The following is a 27,732-nucleotide window of genomic DNA, read 5'->3' as shown; positions in this document are numbered from 1 at the left end:
TCCATCTGTCTCTTTGGGGGTATTTTCAGGAGGGAGAAGCATGCCAAATCAGCCTGAACGTCTCTGCTGCTTTCCAAAAACTGATGCTGAGGAGGCTTGGGGCAGAAGGCTGAGGGTTTGGCGTACAGATAAAATGGGAAGCATCCTGTTCGTGCTGCTGTCTAAGAATACACATGGTGTGTTATTACTGTGCTTCCTTCCTTGCTGTCTGATCCAGCTGTGCACTGTGTGTCACTGGGGTGGGTCAGCAGTCTGTAAGTGGGGCTTGTTGATGCTGTTGTTAAGGGCAGCACTGCTGAAGGGCAGCATTTTCAGTGCCTCGAGACACATTTGACGGCTTGAGCTTTCACCTGGTCAAATCTCAGAAAGTTGAGGATAATGTTTGAAACCATTTCCCCTTATCCTGTCGCAACAGACACTGCTAAACGGTCTGTCCCCTTCCTTCGTGTGGCCTCCCTTCGGATATTGAAAGGCTGCTCTCAAGTCTTCCCAGAGCCTTCTCTAGACTGAAAAGCCCCAACCCTCAGAACGTCCCTGTAGGGTTGGGAGGTGTAGATATCCCTGTTTATTGCAGGAGATTTGGATGAGATGCCCTTTAAGGGTCCCTTCCAATCAAGAGATTCTGTTATTCTATAGATGAACTGAGGTTCAAACTTGCCTTTCTCTCACAGCCACCCCTATAAATTCCAGCCACAGAAACATAAGGCAGGGCACAAGTAGTGGAAATGCTGGCTTGTCTTTGTGAAAGGCTGCCTGGCTTCTTTGTGCCTTGTGGGGAAGATGAACAGCACAAGAAGAGGTGCTGAGGAGCGAGGGGCTGAAGTTGCAATGATGAGGGATAAAAAAAAATCACAAGGATCTGTGTTTCAAGCCCTGGAAAATTCTGCTTTCAAAATTGCTGCCTCTGACCACCACTTTTGGTGAGCTGTCGAAATGGGTCTCCTCTAGCAAGCCCTGCTGCCTGCAGGAGAGCTCAGCAGGACTGCTTTGGGGCTGGGTGACTTGTTCCTACTGCCCATATCCAGCTGGCAAGCTTGTTCAGACTGAAATGTTGCCTTGGATAAAGCCTGAGCAGGAGAATGGTGACGAAACAGCGCTCTGCAGGAGGTGAGTTTCCAGCATGTGCAGCCAACACGAATTAACCTCGATCTCACTGGTGCATGTGCTGTCGCTGTCACAGGTTTACAAGCTCAGGAAGGGCCCTGGTGTGTCTGTGGATGGCTGAGGACCATTCTGCTCCTGCAGCTCTCCAGGTAGCAGAGCAAACAAGGCGTGCCTGCTTCCACTGCAGTAAACCTGTTGCAATCTCACTGGGTCGGTGTTTGCACAACTGTGGAACAGAAGGCAGATTTAACAGCTGCCTGTTCCATTCGCTCATGCGTCTGACAGATGTGGAGGGCTTAAGTTCAATTAATAATTCTCCTGCCTTCTGCTTCCGTGCTTTACCTGCGATGGTGTAAATGACTCTGAAAAGGGCTGTGAGTGAGTTTGGCAGGGAGCTGGCTGGGTTAGGAAAGAGAGGAGTGAGGGGAAGGCAGAAAGAGAAGGATCTTCCAGTTTGACATGTTTACAGCCTGGAGAGCTTGGAAAGAGCATCCTGAAATAACAGGCTTCTGAGAAGGCTGATGAAAGGGGAAAAAGGGAAGAAGTTACAAAACGGGCATTTGTTGTGCCAGGAGCTGGGGAGAACCAGAGCCAGCAGCACTGCCATTCTTTTGTATGCATTTGATGAAATAATGGAGATCATTACAGCTATTAGGACAAAAAAAAAAAAAAAAAAAAAACAAAACCTTTTGAAACAGAATCCAAAAATTTGCTTTTTTTTTTTTTAATTATTATTTTTTACTTCCCATTTCTTAGGCACCACTAGAAACCTCCCGTGTGTGCACTGTCCCTATAGCACCATGCTAACTTGCAGCACCATACTCTGTATCCAGGTGGTTCTGGAGCCTCTGAGAGGTTCAGTTCTGATTTAAAAGCTTGAAGCAATATCCTCACTGGCTATAATGGAAAGTGTTTCAACAGCTGATTACTGTCACTATTAAAAATAGTCATTTTGGTTCTGTTTCTGAATTGGTCTGGCTTCTGCTCTTGGTTGCTCAATCTTGCTTTATCTTTGCCTGGATTAAATTAGATGGTTGCTTTCAAGTATTCATTGTTTGTAAACACTCTCTGGACTGAGAGCAATGAACCTCCATTACAAACACATATGTAGTGCCCTGTCATGTCTTGACTGTATTCTGAATAGTTGCAATTCAAATAATAATAAAAGTAAGGGTGGATTTTTCTGCTTCCATTTAGTCTTTCCTATCAAGTGAGATCTTGTTCTTTTTTATCCGAGTTCCTTTCAGACAAACGCAGTGAATGCTGTTGTTTAGGTTGCTGATTAAGGATGATGCTTAGTATCTAGCATAGGAAGACCCAATGGGAACCCAGGCACTGGCACAGGCTGCCCAGGGAGGTGATGGGGTCACCAGCCTGGGAGGTGTTCCAGAACCTTGGAGATGTGGCACTTGGAGAGATGGTTAGTAGGCATGGTGGGTTGGATTTGGTGATCTTAGAGGTCTTTTCCAACCTCTGTGATTCTGTGATCCTGTGAAAATCAGCAGGCTGGATTACCCTGTGGTGGCCTCCGTTGATGGACAGATTGCAGACAGCTGATGCAAAATTGACATCCAAAATGTAACTGAGGAGAACAGTCCCACCTCAAGGGACCATTATTATTGTCTGGGGCATGCTGGAAGCTCACAGTCCCTGCTTGCATATAACTTACTGTGTGATATGAAGCAAAACCTGAAGGAGGAGGAAGGTCTTTCTTTAAACTAGCTGATAGACAAACTTTTAAGCATGCAAGCTTTGTTTCCAGAGCATTGCCATGTGTCATCACAGCTACGACAGTGCTGCCATGAGGGTAGTATACGGGTGAGCTAAGAATAGGAGATTTCCTTGAGAAATGTTTTTGTTTATTTTATTTTTGTATTTTATATTGTCTGAACCTCGTTGACCTTTCCCTTAAGGGTCCTAGAAGAATACAGAGTATTGTTGTCATAAGGATGGCAGCTGTGAACAGCCCTGTTTCCCTGGCTTCTTCCTTGTGAGCTGTGCCAGTTTTTGCTGGCAAAATTAGAAGAGAATTTTTAAGTGGACACACCTCTGAACTTTGGTGGTTTTGCTGCTGGTTTAGAGGGAGATAATAGCAGCATCCAGGGAGCAATGCTAGGAATGGAAACTTAAGATTCCAAGTTGGTCATCCAGCGATGAGCATTGGAGAAAGTAAATTGCTGTAAAGATTTGCCTGCTGGGAAGCAGCAGTTGAGCACAGGTCTTTTCTTGGGAATGTTTTTGGGGATTTTTTTGGAAGATATTTTTTGGAATGGGGGTAACAGGACAGCAGTGAGAAGGGGCAAATGAAGGGTAGTGGCACTGAGGGAGGTGTGGGCAGCATGGTGATGGACAGTGAGAAGAAATGAATTGAGTAGAATACCATGAGTAAGGCACTCATAAATAAGAGGTAAGAGGATCAAGGATGCATTTGTAAGACACGATGGAGATGATGTGCATATATATATCATAACTGGGTGTAACCCTGGCTGGTGGCTTGGCAAATAATGACTGTAGGGCATCGCACGCTAAAAAAATAAGGTATTTTATGTGCTTATCTTACTTATGAACCTCCCACTGTATAAATAATACTGAAATCAAGTGCAGTGGGGATTCATAGATGCTTTATTGTCTGTTCATTTCACAATGAAGTGTGCATTTGATTGGGAAGCCCAGGTTCTTGCTAAATCTTAATTGCCTTCCCCTGCTGATCATGCAGTAAAGGTTGTTGGCTAATTAAAAGTGGTTTCTAAATCAGGATTCTGAACACACAAAACAACCTGTTATTTTCTCATCTGTCTAGACAGCTCACCTAATCCAGTATTAAAATTCTGAAACAGGAGGGAAAAACATTTTCTTGAAGCTTTCATGTGAAGAATTCACACGAGCTCGCCAAAGCTAGGATTAGGAAAGCTGTACTTAAAAAGCTGAGCTACAGCTGTTCGTATATGGGGTGTAGGTGGCGGAAGAGATGTTTCTTTACTGTGGCAACTGAAACACTTGCATTGAAGTGTTGTCTGGAGACTGGTTGAGAAGTGGAGAGCGTTGTAAAATGTCTGTGGCTTGTAATAAGTCTGGAAGGCATTTCTGTTAAGGGCTGGGTTATTATTAAACTGTGGAGCTCCTCGCCACAGAGCTGATGTGAAGGCCAGAAGTAGAGAGGTGTTCAAATAGGAGCAGGCAAATGCAAGGGGAAGAAGACCGCAGGGGTTGTTACAGTCAGAGGTGTGGATGCTGGCTCTACTTTATGACATCCCTACTGGATTTGCTGCTGGAACCTTTCTGGCCTTAAATTAGGAGAGCGTTGTTCCTATTTGTACCAATCATACTCTTCAGTATGACTTTCTATGGCCTTTCTTAGGCACTCTTTTCTTTGCCCTTCATACGCAGTGATGGACTTTCCTGAGGCTTTGAGTAAAGAGGTCCCAGTGTTCATGGCCAATTTTAAAGATCTTAAAAGAACCCGAAGAAATCTCACTTCAGTAAGTCAATAAATTGGCATGCTTGGGTTGGGAAGTAAGGTAGTACTGGTTGATCCATGGGCTGTTTGCTTCTTGAGAAGCTTTGGTACTAAGTCCCATGAAATACAGTGGCTTCACTTAATCTGCAGAGAAGATGAGCAGTGATGGAAGTTGTGTGCAGCTGGGATCTTAACCCATCTCATTGCTTGCTGTAGGGAGGGAGCTTTGCATCCTCCTCCTCTCTTCCTGCTCCAGAACTTTTCTGATGATTGCAAAACCAGGGGGAAAATGTTCTTGCTACACTTCCTCAAAGTATTGCAGTGCTTTTGAGGATGGCTTGTTCAGCAGTAAATCCAGCGCCTCTTGTTGGCAGCTCACAACTTTCCTACCTGCCAGATGACCACACATGGACTAGAAAGCACTGAGTGCTTGACGTGTTTGACTTGGGCTTGGAAATAACTCTTCAAATACCTGTGGCTGGCTCCCTGTGACAAATATCTGCCAGCCAAGATCTGCACATCAGGAGGTGATGGCTGTTAACAGCAGTGGCAGTTTTTGATGTGGCTCCATGTCACCTGTTCCGTTGCCAGGTGGCAGTTGGAGCACGCTGCATGGGCAGTTTGTTGTAGCCACTGTGCTGCTATCCCTCGCAGGTAAGCCGACATAGAGTGAATTGAATTGAAGCTGCTCAAGCTGAAACTACACATTTTCAAAATGGTTGTCAGGAATACCAGAAGGACAGCATTATTGTTCACACCACTGCTGAAATCTCTATGGACTGCAGTCTGGTGTCCCTTTCGTTAGGGAGGGCAGGAGATGTTTGGCCAACTTGCATAAATACTTTAAGATCCCAGAGTAAAAGGGACTCTCCAAATGAAATCACTGTTGCTTTGTATTTAATTAGCACGCAGGGTCATATATGGCAATAGTTGAGCAGTTTCTCAAGCACAGAGGTTTGAAACTTCTCCTGGTGATGCAAGGGAGTAACAGGAGTCTTTGATGGTGGCCAGATGTTTGGAGAATTGGGAAGGAGCTCAGAAAGGAGCATCCAGCAGCTTGGCAGCAGGTAAGCAGCAATAGTAACTTTTTGGGTTTCAGTAAGTATTGGGTAAGAGAGCAGTAAGAAACCTGGGAATTTTGTACATGTTTTGTCCAAAACTGTTGGGCGCCATCTGATGCCTGAGCTGAAGAATCCAGGGCTGTGTGTTTCTTGTTGTCAATCAGGACTGATATCTTCTTGGACTTGGAGGAGTATGGGACTTTGTGCCTAGTTTCTTGGTGCTCTCGAGGATTGGTGTGAGCCAAATGTCCTGACATTGACATGTGTGTATAATGGCATCCTACTTGGCGATCTCTGATTAAGGTCTGCCCTCAAATACAAAGCTGAGGTTGTGTACTGTAAGAGGGCAATGGGATTTGAGAAGTAATGGCATACACAGTTAAAAAGATGGCCTTCAGGAGTCTGCAAAGCAAAACACGGGATACTGCTTGGAGAAGGATTTGGATATGTTGGGTAGGTAAAGCTGGTCTACTCAGGACTATTGTGGGTTTGAACCTCTCCTCATGTAAGAATAAGGCAATTCCTGATTGTCAGGACAATGTTGGCTCTAGGGTCTGTATCACATGGCTGTGAATTTTTGAACTGTCTCTCGTTGGCTTTCGTCATTTGAAGCATTTTGTCCATCTGCACCACTTAGGTAATGATTGGTTTTGATATCTGAGCTCTGTGCTTTGAGCTAAATCCTCTCTAGCTTATCCCGTCGTTATGTGATCTGAAGCTGGTGCTTTGTGGTTGCCACAGAGGCAAAGTGAAGCTTCATTAGTGTGCTGTGGAGCATGTCAGCAGTGGGTATGTGGTTTTCTCATTCATTCTTTTAAAGTCTTTACCACAAAATTGCCACTTCTAAAGGTTATATTAAGAGATGGGAGTTTGAAAATCCTTTGGCTTCACTGGAAATAGTCTGCATGGCAATGGAGGGTGGGGATTTCTCCAGTTTCCAGTAGCCTGCTCCAGTCCAAAAGGCTGTTGCAACCCAATTTGACCTCAGTTATCCTTCTTATACATCCCAAGTTCACTATCTCTCCTGCTGGACTTTTCTTTTTGCAGAGTTCTTTGAGATTTTGATGAGGATATCACTGAGCCGAGTTCCTTCAACGCGCTTCTCTGCTTTTTCCCTAGGTTCCTTAGAAAGAGAGCTTGGACGGCATGCAAAGTTGTGAAATATCTGGAGACAGCACGGATGATCCTCTTAGTAGTGGCCTACGGAGAAAACGACAGCCTCGAATAGTAGTTATTGGTGCTGGGCTTGCAGGCCTGTCCGCAGCAAAAGCGCTCTTGGAAAGCGGTTTCACGGATGTAACTATCCTTGAGGCGACCGATCGAATTGGAGGCCGCGTCCAAAGTGTGAAACTTGGTAAGAGCTGTGTTTCGAGGGGAATTAGTCATCCATTGGGCTCTCTTTTTTTTTAATGTTGGCAGGTTTTTGTTTTGTTATGAAGTTAATTTGACGAAACTTGCAAAAGGTTTCTTGGCATGTGCATCTTGGGCTCCTTGCAGGGTGAATGAGTTGGTATGAGTGTGCTTACCTTTGTCTTGCAAGGGAGGGCTGCTCCAAAATGGACCATGTTTCTGTACATGAAGGTCTTACTGATGATAACACTCACTCTATAAAAGCAGCTCTATGATTAAATAACTGTAAAGGACAGCTTGCACCACTGTTTTCAGCTTGACTGCTGACTAGAAGCAATCAGTAAATCTTCCAGGTAGTCTCTTTCTCTGTGACTTACATCGCAGCAAAGGGGCAAGCTCAGTGCTGTTCTGTTTCACTGATAGCCCCATTATTTTCCCTAGAACTGCTCCCTGCGAATCAGGCTGCTGGAAAGCCCTCTTCAGTGTATCCTTTCATACTGGCTTCCTACTTTCCTACCTCTGTGGCTTCCTTTCTCAAGTCAGTTAGGAAGGCTTGTAAAATCTCCAAATGCAAAGTAGTGGAACAAGCTGGTCTAGTGGTTAGTGACCCTGCCCACGGCAGGGGGGTTGAAACTAGATGATCTTTGAGGACCTTTTCAACCCAGGCCATTCCATAGTATGGTATGATATGATGTGATATGATATGATATGTGTAGCCCTTTGCAGCTCAGTAGTCAGTGAAGCTTTCCCTTGGTATCTAGGAGGGCATTGCCTGTCTGTTCTCAAGAGCAAAAAACTCTTTGCTTCTACTGAACTGCCATCCTTATTTCAGTTAACTCAGTTTTTGATATCATTGTATATTTATTAGATTTGGCCTCTTGCTGGCCTCTTTTTTTTTTTAATCTAACATCACTTTCTATATTTTACTCTATAAACTCATCACAATAAATAAACAGTGATGTCCTATGAACTTTTAGAAGGGAAATGAATAAAAAGGCAAATCTGATTTCCAGGGTTTGAATAGGGCACTTTACGTTCTGCTGAGACTTGGCATAGAGCTTAAAATGGGAAGTGTGTCCTCTACACACAATGCACTGTATTAAAAATATCCTGGATCGTGTCTGCAAGAGGAGGGAAGTGTCAAGATCTGAAATCTTCAGGGAACAATATATAATTTTGTCAGTGCACCTGTGAAATAATTCTGTGCTACTAGTACGGAGAGCTGTTCTTTCTTTGGATACCTTCATCAGTTACTCATCATCTCTTTATCTTTGCTTGGAAACCTACTTCCACTTGGTAATCACTTTAACTAATGTGAGGCATTCCTGGAGATTCTCAAGGTCAAGCACGATGGGTCTCTGGGCACCTGGTGAAGCTGTGTTCATTGCAAAAGAGAGACAGTGGATCTTTAAAGCTCCCTTCCAACTCAAGTGATCTTTTTCAAGTTACCAAGATTATATTGTTCAGGGATTGACTGTATGCAATTTTTTCCCATGGTGGGAGCATGTCCTGGCCCCTTGCATGCTTTACAGATTCACATTCCCTTTAGCTAAATGATTTTGGAGCTATGTTGAGTGGTGAACTCTTCAGCAGCAGCAGTGCCCACAACCTCCCTCTTTGCTGATACAAGGCAAAAGGTCAGTATAATCTTGAGTTCTATTTTTTTTTTCCATTCCACACTGCTCCAAACAGCAAGATTGCACCTGGGGCATGCAAGACCTGCTCATTTTTCTGAATTGCCTAAAACTTCCAAAAATGGTTACAAAAGTGGTTATTCTGGGTCTTCAACATGTGACTACTTTGATCTGCATCTGTCTGAACAGCATTTAAATGTTACACTTCCCTAGCCACTCCTTGCCTGAAGATCTGCTTTAAATCTTCAGCAGAACAGGGGAACCCTCTAGGACAGGTGAGGCAGAGGGTTTCTGTTTCTGGACTGTGTGTTTGTTGTACACGAACCATGACATCTGTCCCCACTGCAGATATTTCACCACAGGATACGTAAGGAATAGTCAGGGCTTCAAAGGGAAATGGGAGAGTTCCTGTGCGTAGTCAGAAGGCTTGATATGCAATCTGTGCATTCCTTTGGAAAGCTGCTGCTCTGGTGTATTGTTGTGCACAGGCCTGTTTTGACTGCTGCTTGTGTCTCGGTAATCTCATTTGCAGAGTAGGAAGTAGACTTTATTTTTGTTGTATGGATGGATTCATTCCAAGTAGATTGAAACAAAAAATCTTCTATAAATTAACTTTCTCTGCTTAAAAAATGTGTTCTTTAATGTGACACTTTTAAATAATTGCTCATGTAACTTACATTAGGTAACGACTAGCTTATCCACTTGGAGATGATTGTGCCTTTCTAAGTCCCACAGGCAAGAATGACTATTTTCAATGTGTTGGTATTTGATGATATTCCGTGCAACTACTGAAAATAGCAGTGCATCATTCATGCAACTGAGCACCAATCTTCTTTCAAAGCTCAGATGCCCCCATAAATGAGAGCTCCATGCAGGAAGATTGTTAGTGCTGCAGAGAGCAAGCTCCTGACATAACGCAGCAGGCACTATTCCTGCTACTGATCTGGCATGTGATGACTCGCAGGAGGATTGCCTTAATGAGGTGACTGCCACATGCAATATTTATGAGCTTTGTACCTTTGGCTGCCAATGTGCAGCAGTCGTTTCCACCAGGCTGGGTGTGCAGGGACTGTGTTAGGATTTGCAGTGTCTTCAGTATTCATCTCTGTGCCTGGATGCTGCACGCTCCGAACCCCACACTTTGTGATAGGAGCACGTAAGACACACATAAGGATGCACATAAGGAACATGTAGCACTCAAGTCTTCTGATGTGTATTCTGAAGGAAAGTTGTGCTGTTCAATGACAAGGCTGTTTCTGCTCAGAAAAATGAGATTATATGTAGAGTTTCTCTTTGAGGCAATGCCTCAGCCACATTTCTTGAAGCTTTCATCTATTAAACTTGACTGCGTGAGTGTGGTGCTGCAGTGGCTTTCTAGCTGAGCATCAATTTACATCTTAAACAGTATCTGATGACTGCTAACTGCCTGATCCTTCCTTTATCGAGCCGGATCCTATTAGCATCCCACTTAATGAGGCATTTGCACACCTTTGCAGAGTGAGCTGCACAGTGTGCTGTTGCCTGGGACGCTGCTCTGTTAAACTTTGCTGCAGGACTTCTGAGAATCTGTAGAAATGTGGGTAAGAGACATGACCTCAGCTTATTTTCAGCACCTCCTTCCAGCTGCTGAACACTGTCCTGTGCCATCAGCCCAATGCTGGTTCAGACTCTGTTAGTCATAAGGAAAGGAGGACAGTGGGACTGACCAAACTCTTTCTGTTTTGCTAGCAGTGCTGAAGGCAAAATGTGTTTGATGCTTAACCTGCAGCTTATAAAGAACCTGATAGAAATTTTCAAGGGAATCGGTAGTAAAATGGGATGTGTTCCCTCATTTGGGGAATGGAAATGCATTTTTCTATTTCATTTAGTCTGAGTATTAACCAACTGTAACACAAACCGTATTTGTAAATAACTTTCATTTTTAATTATGGGAATGGGTTCAGTTTGTGGATCAGTCTTGCTGTCTCAAGGCAGTCCAGTTTTTCTTCCTGCTCCCTGCTGTCGTTGCTTTTTCTCCATGTGTTTGGGCTTCTATCCCCTCCTTAGAGTACAGCAGGTACCTGAAAGTAACCTATACATGCACTTTCTCTCATACTTGGGCATGGTGGTATGTGTTGATGGTTGAACTTGATGATTTTAGAGGTCTTTTCCAATCTTAATGATTCTTTGATTCTCTTTCTGTATTATGTAACCATCTTCTTATGTGTCCTCATATCTTGCAGTGTTGCAGCGTGGCTCCTTACAGCTCTTTTCTTTTTCTCCCTCCCCAGCTCTTCACACAGCTTAAACTTCAACACGAGCAGTACATCCCCTGCTGTTCAGTTGTGTTCTTAGGTTTTAGGATTAGGGGAGATGATTTAGACAGGCCGGGTAGCAAAGTTAGAGCAGCTGACAACCAATGATGGTAAGAACTGGGAACCTAAAGGATTCTGTATTTCACCTTAAGTATCAGAGGAGTGTCACTGTAATGTATCTTTGTTGGAAGCATCCCTTCATGCTTTCAAAAAAATGTGCTTCCAAAACTGGTGTGCTTTATTTACTGTCCTGCAGGGCACGCCACTTTTGAACTGGGAGCTACGTGGATTCATGGTTCACATGGAAACCCAGTCTATCATCTAGCAGAAGACAATGGTTTACTTGAAGAGACTACTGATGGTGAGAGAAGCGTTGGCCGGATCAGTCTTTACTCCAAGAATGGGGTGGCTTATCATCTTACCAACAACGGGCAGAGGATCCCAAAAGATGTGGTTGAAGAATTCAGTGATTTATACAACGAGGTTGGTATTCAATGTGAGCTTGTACTATGTACTACTAGGTGAGCTTGTAGTTCTGCATGAAACACTGGGAGCCTTTGCTATTTCTACAGAGGTAGAAATCCAGTAATGTCTTGAATTTCTTTTCAAAAAATCAACCCCAAGTTTTTGCTCATCATCTTAAGCAGAACCCGTTTGTCTCTGGTGTGGGATTACTGTTGTTGTTGAACAATTTTTCCACGACGTCAATTTAATCGCTTCCAGTGATTGCTGGGGAGACCCAATCATCTGCTCTAGAAAGTTGCTACTTAATGAAAAGGGTAAGAGGAGGGATCAAATTACTAAACAAAGCAGAATGCAAAAGCTTAGCAACAACCAGCTAAACATTGTAGCCCTGTGACATTTTATTGATGTTATAAATACCATAGTGTACAGTGCAGTGTGCCAAAGTCAACTCTGTGTCGTAGGAATTGCAAGTTTTCCTGCATCAGAAGGAAAGGGACATCTTTTATTGTAGATTCAGGCCAGCGTTGGCTTTGGTTTAAAGTCTTTCTAACTTTTTTTTGCTCAGTGTTTACTGATCTCCTCATATACACTGAACAGAAGAGGGCTTCAGGATGTGGTAGAAGAGCCAAACAGGAGAAAAAAACCCGCACAATTACACATGCAGAACCTAAAAATATTGAAAGGGAGACTGCAAGATGGAAATGGAAATAAATGTTTAATGGAAAGATTAAGTTCTGCTGAAGAAGCTGTAAGGCAGTGTTAAATTCTTAGACAAGAATCACCAACTCTACGTTGATATAACTGGGCAACACAGTTGTGATCCAAATCACAGCCAAACATTATTATTTTCATCAGTCTGTAGGCATGCCCACAACCTTCATATTTTCATCTGACTGAACTTCATAGCATCTGATGCATGGATAAACACACAGTAGGGTGAATTACCCTTGGATAGTTTCTGTTTAAAAATCTGTCCATCAAAATTTAGAAAGTCTCCAAGAGAAAAATCACTGTAGCCTGTAAAGAATTATTAAGAACTGAATGTGGAGGAGGGATGTGGATTTTTCACTTGGAAAGAATTTTAGTAATATATCCTGGGGCTCTAAACTGCAATCTGTGATGAGATGGCACAGAATTATATCAGTTTTAGAGAAAAGTCATAGGAATTTCAAAGAAGCCTCATTATGGGGGGAATTTAGCAATCTTAGGAATTTAGTATGGAATTATTTAGTAATTCAGCATGGAAAGGAGATCATTCTGGACAAATGTAAGTGGGGATAATTCATCTGAACTGCTTTTTCAGACTACTGGGTCAAAACAGAACCACAACCAGCCAGAAAGAAAGATGGGTTAAATGTGTGGAGCAAAATTAAAAGCATATAAGAATCGAAGAGAAGGAGGAAGTAAGTGAAAATACCTCAGTGAGCAGCATTACTTATGTAAATGGAACTCCACCAACTCCTTGCACTGCTCAGTGATCATCCTATCTCAGAGATGATTAAGAAAGTCTCCACCAAAGGGAGGGTGTCAGGTGCTGACTCTGAAAGGAAAAGGGACTACAAAGATGAGAGCTACTTGGCTTTGAGATACAGTCAGTAAGATAGAGGCTGTAACAATGTGTCAGTGTTTTAAAAATGATTAATTTGCTAAATCTGCCCTTCCTTTTAAAGCAAGAAAAAGGAGGCAGCCAGTGACATGAGAGAACAACACATTTAAAGTTAATCTTCTGTATGCAGCGTGTAATTAGCTTATCGTTGCCACAGGATATCTTTATTGCTAGGAAACAGAGAATGGTTTCACATTTATGAACTGTAAAAATGTCTACAGCTACTCTCTACAGTAAAGAATTTACGAGGGACAGCTTACCCAAGGAGAGGACATCAGGCAGCCTCTGACTGCTTTGCTTTCTCTTCAGTCCCTCAAAGCGTGCTCGAATTTCTTGCAGGGCAGCCCATGTTTTTATTTAGCTTCTTGTTCCAAGGTGTCAGATTGGACAATCTGAGTTAAAGAGGGCAGACTGAGCTCTTCCCTGCACCCATCAGGAAGAGTGGTTTCTGTGACCTGAAAATCACCACTTAAAAAGACTGTATGTATATACAAATGCCTCAGTGAGGGGGAAGACAGGAACATGTGCAGTATGCAGGCGGCTTTGGGAACCTTTTCCTCTGACATAAATGCAGGGAATGTTTCTGTTTACATGTGCTGAGTCAGCCTGGTGCTTTTCTATTTTTTTCCTCTCCTCCTTCTTACCCCACTCTTTGTTTTTTTCTTTTCTTTTTTTTTTTTAATTGCATTTTCGCAAGAGTCCATTCCAACTTCCTTTTGGTCCCAGCTGCCCAATATCCTGTTGTTTTCTCTGGTGATGAAATGGGTGCTGGGAAGAAGCAGTAGAAATTTGGTCTTCAGTTCTGCCACTCTTCACTTCTAGGAGGTAGGATTCTAGGTGTTAGAATACTGTGAAGTTGCCCAACACAAACAATCATTTTACAGATCACCAAACCCTGTTGTCAGGCTCCTGCTCTGCCTTATAGGAGCTCCCAGACCTTTCTTGGAGCCTTGGTCCAATATCATCTCTCAGGCTGCATCTCCCCCTGTAGAAAAGACTCATATAGCAAAGGCTGTGACTGACACAAGCTGTCCTGACTTAAAAAAGAGAAGGGAAAAAAAAAAAAAAAAAAAGATGCAAAGCTTAATCAGGGATGGAGCACTGGCATTAACAGTGGAAAATGTAGTCCTGAATGGACAGAGGCTAAATTTGTCACAGCTTCAGATGCTTGCCTTCCCCTGCACAGCATGCTTGCTTCCCATGCTCTCAGACTGCTCTCCTTTTGCTGCAGCCTTGTGCCTAGGCTCTTGTGTGTGCCTCCACCTCTGCTTCTCCGTGTGTATTTCTCTAGTCTCAGTTATTTTGTCATTTGGATACCAAATTCAAGTGAGTGCAAAGCACAGAGGATCTCCCTCAAGTGTCTCACTTGGAGATATGGGATCACTGAGACTGCAGCCAACAAGGTGAGGTCTTCCTCTGCATACTGAATTCCCCCTGTGTGAATAGCAGTGTATCCCAGTATCTCCAGCTTAGCCTTGCTAATTCATTTGGAGAGTGCTGAGGCTTTTTCCAGGCACTTATCCAATCTTTTTTGGCTGGCTTCTGCTTCTATGTGAGTTTTGCTTCTTTTTGTTTGCAGTAGCCTGGATTTCTAACAGCTGAAAGGGTGCCTCACAGAAGCCTCTATCTGGTTACAAGGAAGCTGAGCCATCTTCATTTAATAGCAGAAAGTTTCCTATGAGAGTCTGTCTTAGCTGAGAACAGCTGTTGTTTTAAGACTGTCTCAGACCTTGCACTGTGCAGCACTGGCACTGCTCAGGGTCGTTGTCCATTTGCCCTCAAAGAAAGGAGCAAAAGTTTTGCACCAGCAGTGAATCATAAAATCATTAAGACTGGAAAAGAGCTCTGAGATCAGCAAGTCATCAACCCATCACCACCATGCCCACTAAGCATGTCCTTCAGTGCCACTGGCTGGTTCACCAGGGTGTGATGCCACATGTTCTTGATCTTCCCATCTTTCTCTCTGCTCTGGATAGGATAATTTGGGGAGCCTGGGGCTGGGAAGTGTTCAGGACTCTATTTCCTTATGTGTGACCCACAAAGAAAAGGGGCAGGAGTGGGAAGGACGGGGTTATGTATGCAGCTTGAGTATCTGTCTGTGCATGGGGAAAAGTGTAACTGAGGACAGCCTATCTTAGAGTTAAGATGGGTCACTTCTGTCACTATTTAGTCCTCATTTTCCTCTGCAAACAAGCATTTATTGCCAATTCCCAGGTATTTGTGAAGGATGGGAGGGAGGTGGTGAGCTTCAGTTAAATGCACTATGCTTGCCCATGTGTTTTGCATTCTACTAGCCAGCAGTAGATTTTTACTTAGACTTCTCAGTTAGGCCATGGTCCCTAATGGTCTGCTTCTCAGGAACTCTCTCTTTAACAATCAGCTAATTAATGGCCTCGTTATCTCTCTCCTGTGCACCGGGGAGGGATGCAGCCAAAGAATGACAAAGTTTTTCACCCTTCACACCCCCACCCTGTGCTGGGCTTTGTGCCATCTCCAATTAAGCTCCAGCATGTTGTGTTATTTAGAGAGGTGGACCGAAGGGCCATCAAGAGTCAGAGTTCCTTCCCTGCCTTTCTTTTGCACTGGCAGATGTCTGGCCTAGTAACAACATGAGCCTATTTCCATCAAGGTCTAGGGCTGATCGGGGATTAAATCACTTGAGTTTTTAACAAAGTGAGGAAAAGGCAATGCTATGGATCATCACTGGCGCTGACAGGAAGAAGTGTGGCTTGGGATGTGCTTTCCTGACCTCCTTCAGCCCTGAGAAGCTTCTTTATTTAGATTTGTTCTTCCTAAGAAACTGCCTCTTCCTGTGGTAAGTGAGCACTGACGTATAAACACATGTAGGTAATAGAGGGGACATCCTTGGTAGAGCCCACGTTCCCTTCAGAGACCCCTGTTATTGGATGCTTCCAAGCAAGTCAGAAAGGAGACAGAAGAAGTGAAACCATTGTAGGATCATACCCTTTCCATTAACACCTGATCATATTTTAATATTTCATCTTCAATCCCATGTAACCTCAGGATTGAATGTAAATCCTCAGAACTAGGGATGAAATGTGCCTACAATGTGTAGCTGCTTGAGATATTCTACTTCTTGTGCTTCTGCTGGTAGTGCTTTTTGGGCTAATTGTACTGCCTGAACCCAGATATAGGATGTCTCGACGTGGGATTTGCTGTCATCTATTATCAAGCTTCTTTCCTGATAATGGATAACAGCACTGAAATAACAGGGATTCTGAGGAAAAAAAAAAAAATAAAATCTGGGTGCCAATCATGCTCATTCATTATCTGATTGATGGGATGACATCCATAGGAGCAGCTTTCCTTGGTGAGCACAATGAGTTGCTCATTTCTGCTCTTTTCTCTGTTGGGCAATGAAGAGTAATAAAAACATACCCGTGGCTCACGTATCCTTTTGGCCAAATGGTAGCTGGATTTTAACACAGCTTTGCTTGTCCTGTGAACGTGTTATCTGCTTATAGTGTGCAATCAGCTTATGGAAGCTGAGCTGCGTTGACTCAAGGTCCTTGCAGCTTGTACTTGCTGGAGATGGTCTGGGCCTTGGGAATCTGTAGATTGAGAGTAATGGGGGGCTGAAACTGCCAAATTCTATTGCTGTCTCTAGGAGATAGACAAGATACCATTCCCCTTCTTTTGCTGGAAGCCTTTGTTTTGTAAAGGGCATTGGTCTTCACCTTTCTCACCTGGAAATCTCCTTGGAGAGCCTTAATGTCTCAGTGTCTGCAAGTCTCACTTATCTTCAGCGCCTCTACTCATTTTTCTTATTCTTACAATTTATCTTCCCTTTTTTCCCCTATGTTTTTGTTGTCAGTTTTCTCCTCATTCTTTACTTGTCCTCATCTGTTCTCTCCTCCATTTACTCACAGACCTGCTCTCTCTTGTTCCTGCCACTCCTGTATGTTTTCTCTCAACACCTTCCCATCTTCATTATTCTTCCGTTTTGCCTCCTGAAATTCACAGTACTTCTAAAACCCCAGGGGAAATCAAGCTTTTGAGGAGCACTGAGGTGAAGGAAGCTGGAACATGATTAATTATCTGTATCAGTAGACAATGAAAAGCTGTTGGAGCCTTTGATGGACAGCTAGCTGCCTGCCAAGCACTTATTTATGAGCTGAAGCCTTCAGTTTGCTTAATTCATCTGTCTCCAAAGAAAAATGATGAGTTTTAGTGAAACCAACTTAGATGGGAAAAATTGAGCAGAGATGTAAGTGAGAGAATGGAATCATTAAAGTTGGAAAAGGCCTCTAAAGTCATCAAGTCAACCTATCACCACTATGCCCACTAACCATGTCCCCAGCCTCCAGGGATGGTGACAACAGTGACTCATTCTGGGCAAACAAGTCAGTAATGGGATGAGTTGCCCTTCTGGGAAGCACTTTTTAAAAGCTTTCCTCTGTTAAAAGATTCCTCAGAGTTTTTCCATTGAGATGAAGAGCCGTGATTCAACTGCATGCTCTTCTGAGAGTCTTAAGAGGCAGAAATATTGACGTATTCTGGACAGCCACAAGAAGGTGGCCAAGGTGGATGGTTGTTTTCTTGCTTTTAAGTAGCTGATACAGTGGAAATCCAGGACTGAAAAATGTCAGGGATCTGGGACTGCACCTGGGACACAGAGGTGGAAGAGGACTTTGAATGGACTACGTCACCTGCTCCTCTGCAAGTGATAGAAAACACATGTTCCAATAAATAATCACTTAATATTAACTTAATAATGAAGTATGGTGAGTAGGCTGTTGCCGGCAAGTAAGGGTGATTATCTTAGGCCATTTGTCTTTGCCTGGAGGGAAGTCTTGTTTCCTTCCTTCTACCCAGCACAGCTGTGGGTGCAGTCACACGTGGTGTTGGAGCAGGGTGTGCAATGAACTAAATCTCAGAGGTTGGCAAGGGAAGGTAACCTGAACATGCTGGATTTGGATGGAGGAAAAAGCGTCCTGCGTGGGAGCTTGGATGCTGTTTTGAATCACAATGTCCGTTTTCCTTGTCCCATCTCTTACAGGTCTATAACCTGACTCAGGAGTTCTTCCAACGAGGTAAACCAGTCAATGCTGAGAGCCAGAATAGTGTGGGTGTCTTCACACGGGATGTAGTCCGGAAACGTGTCAAGGCTGATCCAGATGACACAGAGGCTGTCAAGAGGTTGAAACTAGCCATGATCCAGCAGTACCTTAAGGTGTGTGTACACATCATTGTTTCATTGTTTTTACTGCTGTCCCATCACTGAGGAATCATTGTCTGTGGGCTCTTGCTGTTGGGAAGGTTTTTGTTTATATGGACAACCTTTCCTCTTGAGACATATGCTGAGACAGTGGGCTGTAGGAAACAATGCATTCGTTGCTTTTTTTCTTAGCTTTCTAGCTTTTTAATTAGAATGGGATTTCCTAGGTCATGTTAAATCTTCTAGTTGGATTTAAGGTTTTCTTACACCTGGAGCTACTCTTTTGCCATCTTCTTTTAGTGATGTGTTGTCTTGTGCCTTACACTTGGCACCCCATGATCCCACCAAATATCTTTTACCCCCTTCTGCCTCTGCCCATATCTCAGAGACCAGAAGAAATGTATCTCTGGTGTGAGTAATTTGCTGAAGAAATCCCTGGAAAGCATTTTGAAAGGTAAAGGAATAAAGTCAAAGGCAGATTATATAAACCAATGTCCTAATCATCTTTCCTCACGGCTTCCCTAGTTCTTTTATCTCCTTGATGCCTTGGCCTAAATGAGATCTCTGTGGGACAAGGAGTTAATGCTGCATCAAGCACTCCACAAGTAAAGTGTAACAGTCATTCCTTTTTCAATTATAATGACTTAAAGGCTTATGAAATGAGACAGGGGAGCCAGGCAGCATTCTGTCACATGGGTAAGTATGTGATATTCACTGTTATTAGGTGGGAAAACTGAAACAGAGATAAAGACTTAAAGAGTACCCAAGAGGTCTGTGATAAAGCTGAGATTTGAACTCAGGCATCATAAAACTTTCCTGATATCTCAGAATCCTAAATGAAGAACTTGTGTAGAGTGGCAGCTCCATTACCTAATGACTAGTTACTTACTATTTTATTCATGCAGTTTTACCAGTGCAGATGATATTATTCATTTGATGCACTCGTGTTTTTCTTCTGGTGGTGGCATTTGTGGCTTCTGCAGGTTGCTACAGCCAAAGTCTTTTCTGCAGCCCTTGCAAATCTTTTCTCATGTAAACACCTGAGAACAATAAAGCTTCTGAGACTTAAGGCTCTCAGATCAGAATGGCTGCTGAGAAAGTGAGAATTAACCAGTATTTCAGCTGAAGCATGGTCTTGGTAGCTGCTTGTTTTTCTCCCTGTTAACTGTTTTGCCCTTTTCCTTCATGGTTGAAATAACCCAACAGCCATTACTGTTTGTTATCTCCATAATGAGTCACTCATCTCCAGACGAGTGGCTCTGCTGTGTGACCCAGGGCACAGGTCAGCGGTACTGACCCTGAGTGGCACGGATGGGGCAGAAGCACAGCAGACTCAGAGGACAGATCTTCAATATCTGCTGGCAGTGTGGCCCAGTGGCAGTTCCTACTTAATCCTTCCCTGTGCATTGTTCAGGTTGGGGCAACCATCTTGATACAGTCCCAGGAGCAGCCTGTGAGCTACTTAGTGCAACTTTAGCCTTTTCCTAAAAAGCTATCTGACTTATTTGCATGATGTCTTAGCCCAGCATGGAGATTCCTGCCCTGCATCAGGGTGCTCCAGGCTTCCAAAGGTAGTCTTCAAAGTGTGGAAGCACCTGGAAAATGTGTGAAAGGGTAAGGCATGGAACTGTAAAGTTCCCTTCATCTAAAATGCTTAAAGAACTGCAATGTGGGAATAATGGTGATTTGAAGATTCTTGGATCACTGTGTGCTATGCATTGTTATTAGAAACTTATCATGAGGCAAACCAAACATTTCTGCCTTTGTTTGAGGGATTGATGCAAGCTGCATCTATATCTAATGCTCTTGCTAACATTGACCTACAGGTTGTGGATCTAAAGCTTTGATAATCACATCAAGAGAGCCAATTGCAGGTGTCTCACATCTTGACATCTGCCTTTCCTGTCTCCTTTAGTTCCTTCTGTATTGGGTCCTGCCACCTCCTGCAGATAGTTAGCGTGCTGATTGCTGACTGACAGCATGTTGAAAGCTGCAGACAGCAGAAATAGCTGCCAAATTTTTTTCCTGGCTCTTCAAGAGGCCGTTTATTAACATGGGGAAGAGCATCCGATTAACACAGCTCCAGCTTCTGTTGTGGGAGTGCCAAACAGCGAGTCCTGGACAGGGCTGTGGTTTTTTAATGCTAGGAGACAGTCAGAACTGTAACCCAGTGTCATCAGAAGAAGACACATCATCTCTTAACCATGGCTGATGGAACTGTGGCCAATGCAACCAAGGCCAGTGCAGATTGTGACATAACAAAGTGGTTTCTCTAACTAGAGAAGTTAACTTCTTAACTTCTTACTTAAGAAGTAACCTTAAGTTAACCTTAACTAAGGTTAAGGGACAGATTTCATCAGGTCTTGCAGAACACTTTTTTACTAGTGACAATAATGCGCTTTAAGAGAGGGATTCAGGATTCCCAGCTTAAGCATCTGCTTTTTGCCCTTGCAAAGTGAGTTGCTCTGTGGCAAACAACGTTGCTTCTGTGTTGCTTTTCCTTAGGTAGAGAGTTGTGAGAGCAGCTCCCACAGCATGGATGAGGTCTCGCTCAGCGAATTTGGGGAATGGACGGAGATCCCTGGGGCTCATCACATCATTCCATGTGGTTTCATTAAAATCGTGGAGATTTTAGCCCGTTCCATTCCTGAATCTGTCATTCAGCTCCGCAAGCCGGTCAAATGCATCCACTGGAACCAGTCGGTCAGCAAGGAGATTGAGAGAGTGGCTGACCACAACAGTGACCTCCCTGAGGAGGACAAGGGCTCCAATGTCTTCGTGGAGTGCGAGGACTGTGAGTTTATCCCAGCTGACCACGTCATTGTGACCGTGTCCCTGGGAGTCTTGAAGAAACGCCACGAGAGCCTGTTCCATCCCCGCTTGCCCGAGGAGAAGGTGATGGCCATTGAGAAACTGGGCATCAATACCACTGACAAGATTTTCCTTGAGTTCGAAGAGCCTTTCTGGAGTTCTGAATGCAACAGCATCCAATTTGTCTGGGAAGATGAGGCGGAGAGCGAGAGCTTGACTTACCCCGAGGAGCTGTGGTACAAGAAGATCTGCAGCTTCGATGTACTCTACCCACCTGAGCGGTACGGCCACGTGCTGAGCGGCTGGATCTGTGGAGAAGAGGCTTTGATCATGGAGAAGTGCGATGATGAAACTGTGGCTGAAACCTGCACCGAAATGCTACGGAAATTTACAGGTCAGCCATGCCCTGGTTCATTGGGTGAGTGGAGAAGAGTGGGAGAATGGGGGTTGGGTGTTGAATAACCATTAGGAAGGAAGTGTGCTAGAGTAATTTTTAGTTCTTTGGCATCTTATGTTGCTCTGCTTGGGTTGGGTAAGTGCTTCCAGCATAGCTCCTGCTTGGGTGTGCCTGGAAGCTATTTATACAGAGGGGCTGATAACCAGCTCAGGAAGTGGTGGACTGAAGTGCTTGAAGATTCCACATCCTCTGCTTTGTTTAATCACAAATTGTAAGTATTTGTAAGAGCAGCGTCCTTCAAGATTAGATATGTTTTATTCTAGAAACAAGTCCCCCACTTAACCTATTTATATCTGTTAGCTCATGCTACCCAAATCTCAACACCCAGTGAGTTTCCAGCCCTACCTCTTGTCCACGATCTCTAGTTAATTGAAGAAATTTGCCTTCACGAGTGTAGCTTTCCCCTGCATTTACAGACCATTTGCTGCTGTCAGGGCAGAGATCTACAGAAGGGGACCTGGAAGCTGAGGACTGCCTGCATAGCTGATCACTGACCATTTTAGTACTCTCTTTAGAAAACATTGGCTAGACTTTGTTTTCACAAACTCCATTGCAGGGACCAAAACTGAATCCTTGGCTCATTCTTCTCAGTGATACATCCGTGATGGATGATCGCCCTGTGGTTCTGTAGCTTCTGTTTCCTGAGCTGTTTGTTTTCAGTGGTGTTGGGTATCCCTACGTCACGTCACAGTAGCAGTACACACATGCCTTCATTCCTCTTGACTTCAGCAGGCCAGCTGCTGCTCTGTGGAAGCACAGCAGGAGGTTTTAAAGCCAAGTTCTAGTGCTGACGTCTCCCTGAGAGTATAAACAACCTTGTTTGCTGCAGCTCTTCTCACTTAAATCACCTTTTTCATCTCAATTTATCTAAGAGAGTTGATTCCTTGGCTTTGTATTAATTTGGCCGATGGGAGTATACTCCTATTCTCCCTCTTCCTTGTTGTGCTCCTTTGCTGTTATTGTTTTGTGTGTGTTGGATGTTCTTCTCTTCCTCCTGGAATGGAAATAGGTTGGCACTGAATCATTGGTACGTGCTACAGTTGCTGTTCCAGCTGATGCTGCACCTGGTCACTGTCCATCAGACTCTTCAGCTGAATGATTTCCATCTCAACCTCCAATCCTGGGTTATCTAACCCTGGAGAAATTCGCATGGAATATTACTGAGCTTCGCCCTGCAGTGAACATTTTGTGCTTAAGACTGCAAAAGTCTCCAGCCTGTCCTTGAATCACCCATTATTAGCATGACTTGTTCCACTTTTTTTCCAAGCAAGCAAACAAACAAAACAACAACAAAAGCCCACCTGTGAGTTTTTTGGGGATAATTGTTTGGGTTCCTAATTTTAACTTTGCTCCTCAGGGTGGAAAGAGAGGCTCTTCTGTGAGGTAGTTCAGATCTTCCTTGGTCTGTTGCTTGTGGAGCCCTTTCCATTGGCTTCAGAGGGTGTTGGACATGCCCTACGGTCAATCCATTCTTTTAGAGTGTTATATTATGCTGAGTATTTCTCTCTAAGAGAAGATAACATACCTTTGTGACCTTAAATTTCACTTGCAGGTTAGTGCTGGGGCTTATCTGGCTTTGCTGGTAAAAAAACATTTGGGATTGTTCTAGCCTCAGAACCATTGGCAGTCAGAGCTCTTCACAACTGGATGACAGAAGGCTGCAGGCTCCTGTAGAGCTGATTAAATGGGATGCCTCCAGACAATTACTAGTCTTGCTCTTTGCTTTCTTTGTTGGCTAAGCTCTGAGCATTAGATGCCAGAAGGTATAATTGCAGGCCTGCTCCCTCTGAGTTGCCAAGCTTAGGCTGGAGATGCCCTGAGGAGTCCTGCCTGTGCTCCTGCTATTTCTCCAAAAGGCAATGGATCTCTTTTCAGTGCTGTGCCATACTGTGTGATATCTAGGATGTCCTGATGTCCCTTTGCTGTCTGTGGATGCTGATGTATAGGGATAGTACCACCTATCTCTGTAACATTGATGGGATTTTAGATGCTCTGCTGGCAGATAATCAAAGTTTGGGTGTCTCAACTGATAGGTATATGTTGATTCTGTGATGCTTCATTTTCTCCTAATCAGTCCCATAACCAGTGAATGTGCAGAATGAAGAGAGGACTGTTGGAAGCATGTGAATTTACCTTCCATAGCTTCACAAATGGGACTCAGTGGCATAAAAAATGTGTCCTATTTTAGCGAAGGCTGATTTCTTTTTTCAGACATTTTATCTCTGATTGGACAGTGAATGAGTGCTCAGTTCTTACAAGTTTCCACATCTGTGCTGGTTGTTACTTTTGTCTGTAGGCAAAGGCACCATATTTATCCATCTATTTAAAAGCAGATTGAAAAAGCCCAATTAAATATATTCCTTGAAAGAATCTGCCAGTCTTTGTAGTTTCTGTGTTGCAAACAGCAGCACAAGAGGTTTAACAGGAGACATTTGCATCACGTCTGATGTGCTGGAGAACCTTAAAGGAAAACCTTAGGGGATCTCAGGAGAGCTGTCTGCACCACACAGTGTGGTGCTGAGGAAGGAGATTGGCTTCTCTTCTACACAGCTGCCATATAAAGTACCCAGGGCTCCTTAGGTCTGTGCTGGCAGATAGATCTATGTGCTTCGTGTTGCCGTGCTGTGGTTTCCCTTGTGATGGAAGGGGCTATGTGAAGAATAATTTCCTCCTGGGAAGGCTGGTGTTTGCTTCTGTGTGTATGTGGCACACGATCATCCATGGGAAACACAAGAGAGATGCAAAGCTGTTGCTTTTACCGGTTCGAATGACTATTCTATCAAATATTACAGGATTTATACCACTGTTAATTGAGCTGATGACTCCAAAATTATTTTGTTAACAAATTTCAGTCTTTCAAATATGTGGCCTTATCAAACAAGCCATCATCTCACTGCTTGTAGTATTTCTACATTAGTAGAAACTTGATGTTTCTTTGGTCTTTTGTGGAGCCGGGAGTTGGACTTGGTGATCCTTCTGGGTCCATTTCAACTTGGGTATTTTATGATTCTATCTTTCTATTGGCATGCTTTACATGTTGACTCTACATTGGCAGTGGAATGAATATAAGAACATGCAGGAGAAGCATCATCAGCCCACTGCAGAGACTCCTTTCACTTGTGTGATTGTTTCTTGTAATGCAGCACGATGGATGACTGCTTGCTGTTGTGTCCTCTCATGGTGTTTGTGGTGTATTCTCCTGAGCTTTCCCACAGCCCTTCAAAATAAAACAAGATAACTTATTTCCTTGACGCATCTGAGAGCTCCCTATTCTCAGACTCCCTTGGGCTTCTCACTTCCATCCCAGGCATTCTCGCTTTGATGATTCTTGGAGGAGCGTGTTTTGGAGCCTTTGTTATGCTCAGTCCTGAAACAACATTCATTTATAGGGTGTATTTTGTTTGTAGGGTGTGTTTGTTTGCTAGTCTGTGCCATATTTTGATCTGTGTATTAGTGGTTAGAAAGTGTTCACAGAGTACAGCAGCAAGCCACCCAGGTGCCTTTGCTGTGCTTCAGCCTTATATTTCATCATTCTGGTAGACGCATCGTACTCCAGAAAGTGGTAGCTGAACCATGGCAATGATTTGCTCCTGATTTTAAGGAATTAAAGGCAATGACTGTTTAGTAGAACTAAGTAGCACTAATCTTTAGAGCTGGGCATCTCCCACTCTAAGCTGTTATGAAGAAAGCAGAGTTTGGATAGTCTTTGTGCTAGGCTGAGCATGTTGAAATGTTACCAAGCCAGGGCCTGAAGCAGCCACAGGAGCTGTGTAAGCTGTGACAACTCTCAGTCACTTTGCCTCTTAGAATTTTTCCTCTCAGCTACCCTCGCCTCCATGTCCTGCATCCACACTGACATCTTACAGCAATCTAGAAACCCTCCTCCCAGCATCATTCTCCTTTCCATGCCACGTGCATCCCACAGAATGGGACTGCTGGAGTTTAGATTTGTTTTGGGGTGGTGACTGAGTAGCAGTTAGAGTGAGTAATACAGGCTTTGAGAACTTTCTGACAGGCTTACCTATGCACCTGCATAATGAGGATTTGCCTTCTCATCTTATTACTGTTCTTTTTGGAGGAGTGTCTCTTATGAGACTACTTTGTCATCCAGTTTAGAGTGGGCACCCAGTTAGATACCTAAAACTAGGTGAGATGAATTGCTTGATCACCACCAGGGTCTAGAAGCTGAATGAAAGCGGGGAATGCTGTATATTTTCACCTAGAATGTGTCCTGGGTTCTCTGGAGCTTCCAAATCTCTTCTGTATGTTTTAACAATCTTTCCTAAAATGCGAGGCTGTGAGTGGATGACTGGAGTTAAGAGGGATGCTGTTTCTGTTATTTAGATACCTGGAACATAGCGTTAGAAAGGAGATCTGGTTGAGGTTCTCTTCCATGTAGCCTGTAGGCTCTGCCAGGATGTGTTTTGAATACAAGCCACTCACAACTTGCACAGATGTTTTCTCTTGAATGCAGGCTCACTTTTTCTCTCCTCTTGCCTTCCATCCAGGGAATCCAAACATTCCAAAACCTCGTCGGATCCTGCGGTCCTCCTGGGGCAGCAATCCCAATTTCCGTGGATCCTACTCCTATACCCAAGTTGGGTCTAGCGGGGCCGACGTGGAGAAACTTGCTAAGCCACTGCCTTATGCTGAGAGCTCCAAAACTACTGTAAGTATGGCCCGCATCAGCTGAGTGAGGAGAAGACTAATAGGACACTGGGCAGTGGGTTTTCTGGGAGGCAGATTGAAAGAGAGAGATTCTGGGGCCTTCAGTAGTGTGTTTTCCATGTTTTTATACATACCCATCTGGACAAATGATGGATGTAGGATTTTACCTCCTTAGTGACTGGAATCCCAACACCTTGGGATTCCTACCTCTCCCAAAGAAGTACCAAGAGCTGAGCTTCCAAGTGGCTTCTGCAATTGTGATTGGGATCATTAGCTTGTTCAGAGCTCCTTAGGAAAAGTTATTCTGATTTAAAGCATACACAGAATATACAGCATTAAGTGCATAACCCCTGCTAATGGCTAGGTCTTAATATTTCAGAGGAGCATATTAGGAAATCCTCATGTTTTGGCAGGAGAGGGTAATGGAAATCCAGTCCTTGGCTGAGGGACTCGTGCATTGGCAGGGGACAGAGAGATTTGTTCCCCAGATATTGTCTTCACTTTCTTAAAGAGAATGAGAGCACACATGGAGATTATTACTGCAGCTCAATTTATAAGCAATAATAAATTAATCCAAACTCACCCCATCCAAATCCAGAGACCATGTCTGATGGATATGCAGCCTCCAAACAGCCATACAAGCACCCAGAGCCACCATGTAATTTTGGTCAGCATGGAAATCTATTAAAAAAGACAGCAGAAGCTTTAGGAACCTTTCGCATTCATTCTTGAGGAAGAGTGGGATCTGAAATCCTCAAAAGTGAGCGAGGAGCAATTTTACCCAGCACTGAACTATTGATGTGAGAGAGAAGGCGCTGTTTCACCCTGTGGGTTTTGAGATGTGGCTGCCTTTCCTTCCAAAGTTGCAATTCCCAAATAAATCTTTAATGTCCAGAAGTCTGAGGTGTGATTTGGGGGAAGCAAAGAGGACAGAAAGCACAGAAGTTGGATGCTCAGTGACTTGTGCAGCTTTGTTTGAGGCTGTGGGAGCTGGGATGGTGCCGCAGCTCTGCCAAAAACCACATGCAGGCACTCCAGAAAGGGTTAGCTGCATGCTCCCAGATGTGCTATGCCTGTCCCACGCTACACTGGGGCTTCAGTAGCCACCTATGAACACCTATAGCATATCAGCTCATGGGGGATGCGGGAGGGCACAAAAATATCATCTCCTTTTTGCCTCTTGCGTACTTTTCAGTAAGCTCTGCTGAGCTTTCCCACTTTTCTTATCCCCTCCAGCCGATGCAGGTGATGTTTTCAGGGGAGGCCACTCACAGGAAGTATTATTCCACTACCCACGGTGCTGTGCTTTCTGGGCAGAGAGAGGCTGCTCACCTCATTGAGATGTACCAGGACCTCCTGCAGTGCCGGAGCTAAAAGGCCCCATGTTTGCAACCACCACCAACTCCCCATTCATTTTCCAGGTGTGTGGAGGAGATTCCTTTTTTTTTTTTTATTACTGTTATTTTATTTTTATTTCAGTTCACAGTAGAACAGCCTTTATCTTTTCCTATTAAAAACAGAAAAAAGAAAAAAAAAAAAACAAGCCCTGTTTTAAAAGCCTGGTCATCAATAGCTTCATTTCTGTGTGCTGTATTGTTAACAGGGAAGGGTGCTCTTTTTGTCTGTTGAACTGTTGTCATTTTAAT

General features: G+C 43.8%; 1 protein-coding gene across 1 annotated transcript; it reads left to right on the top strand.

The window, feature by feature from the left end:
- Nucleotides 1–6,768: 6,768 nt before the first annotated feature.
- On the top strand, nucleotides 6,769–27,460 carry SMOX (spermine oxidase; the record flags this gene model as incomplete). Its single annotated transcript, XM_079534565.1, has 6 exons — nucleotides 6,769–6,976; nucleotides 11,157–11,383; nucleotides 17,992–18,165; nucleotides 20,656–21,355; nucleotides 25,927–26,087; nucleotides 27,323–27,460. 6 exons carry the CDS (start codon nucleotides 6,769–6,771, stop codon nucleotides 27,458–27,460), a joined length of 1,608 nt encoding a protein of 535 aa, XP_079390691.1.
- Nucleotides 27,461–27,732: the final 272 nt, after the last annotated feature.

The sequence above is a fragment of the Tetrao urogallus genome, assembly GCF_951394365.1.
Source record: "Tetrao urogallus genome assembly, chromosome: 4".
Taxonomy (NCBI): Eukaryota; Metazoa; Chordata; class Aves; order Galliformes; family Phasianidae; genus Tetrao; species Tetrao urogallus.
The sequence above is the reverse complement of the archived record's forward strand: the minus strand, read 5'-3'. Positions and strand labels throughout refer to the sequence as shown.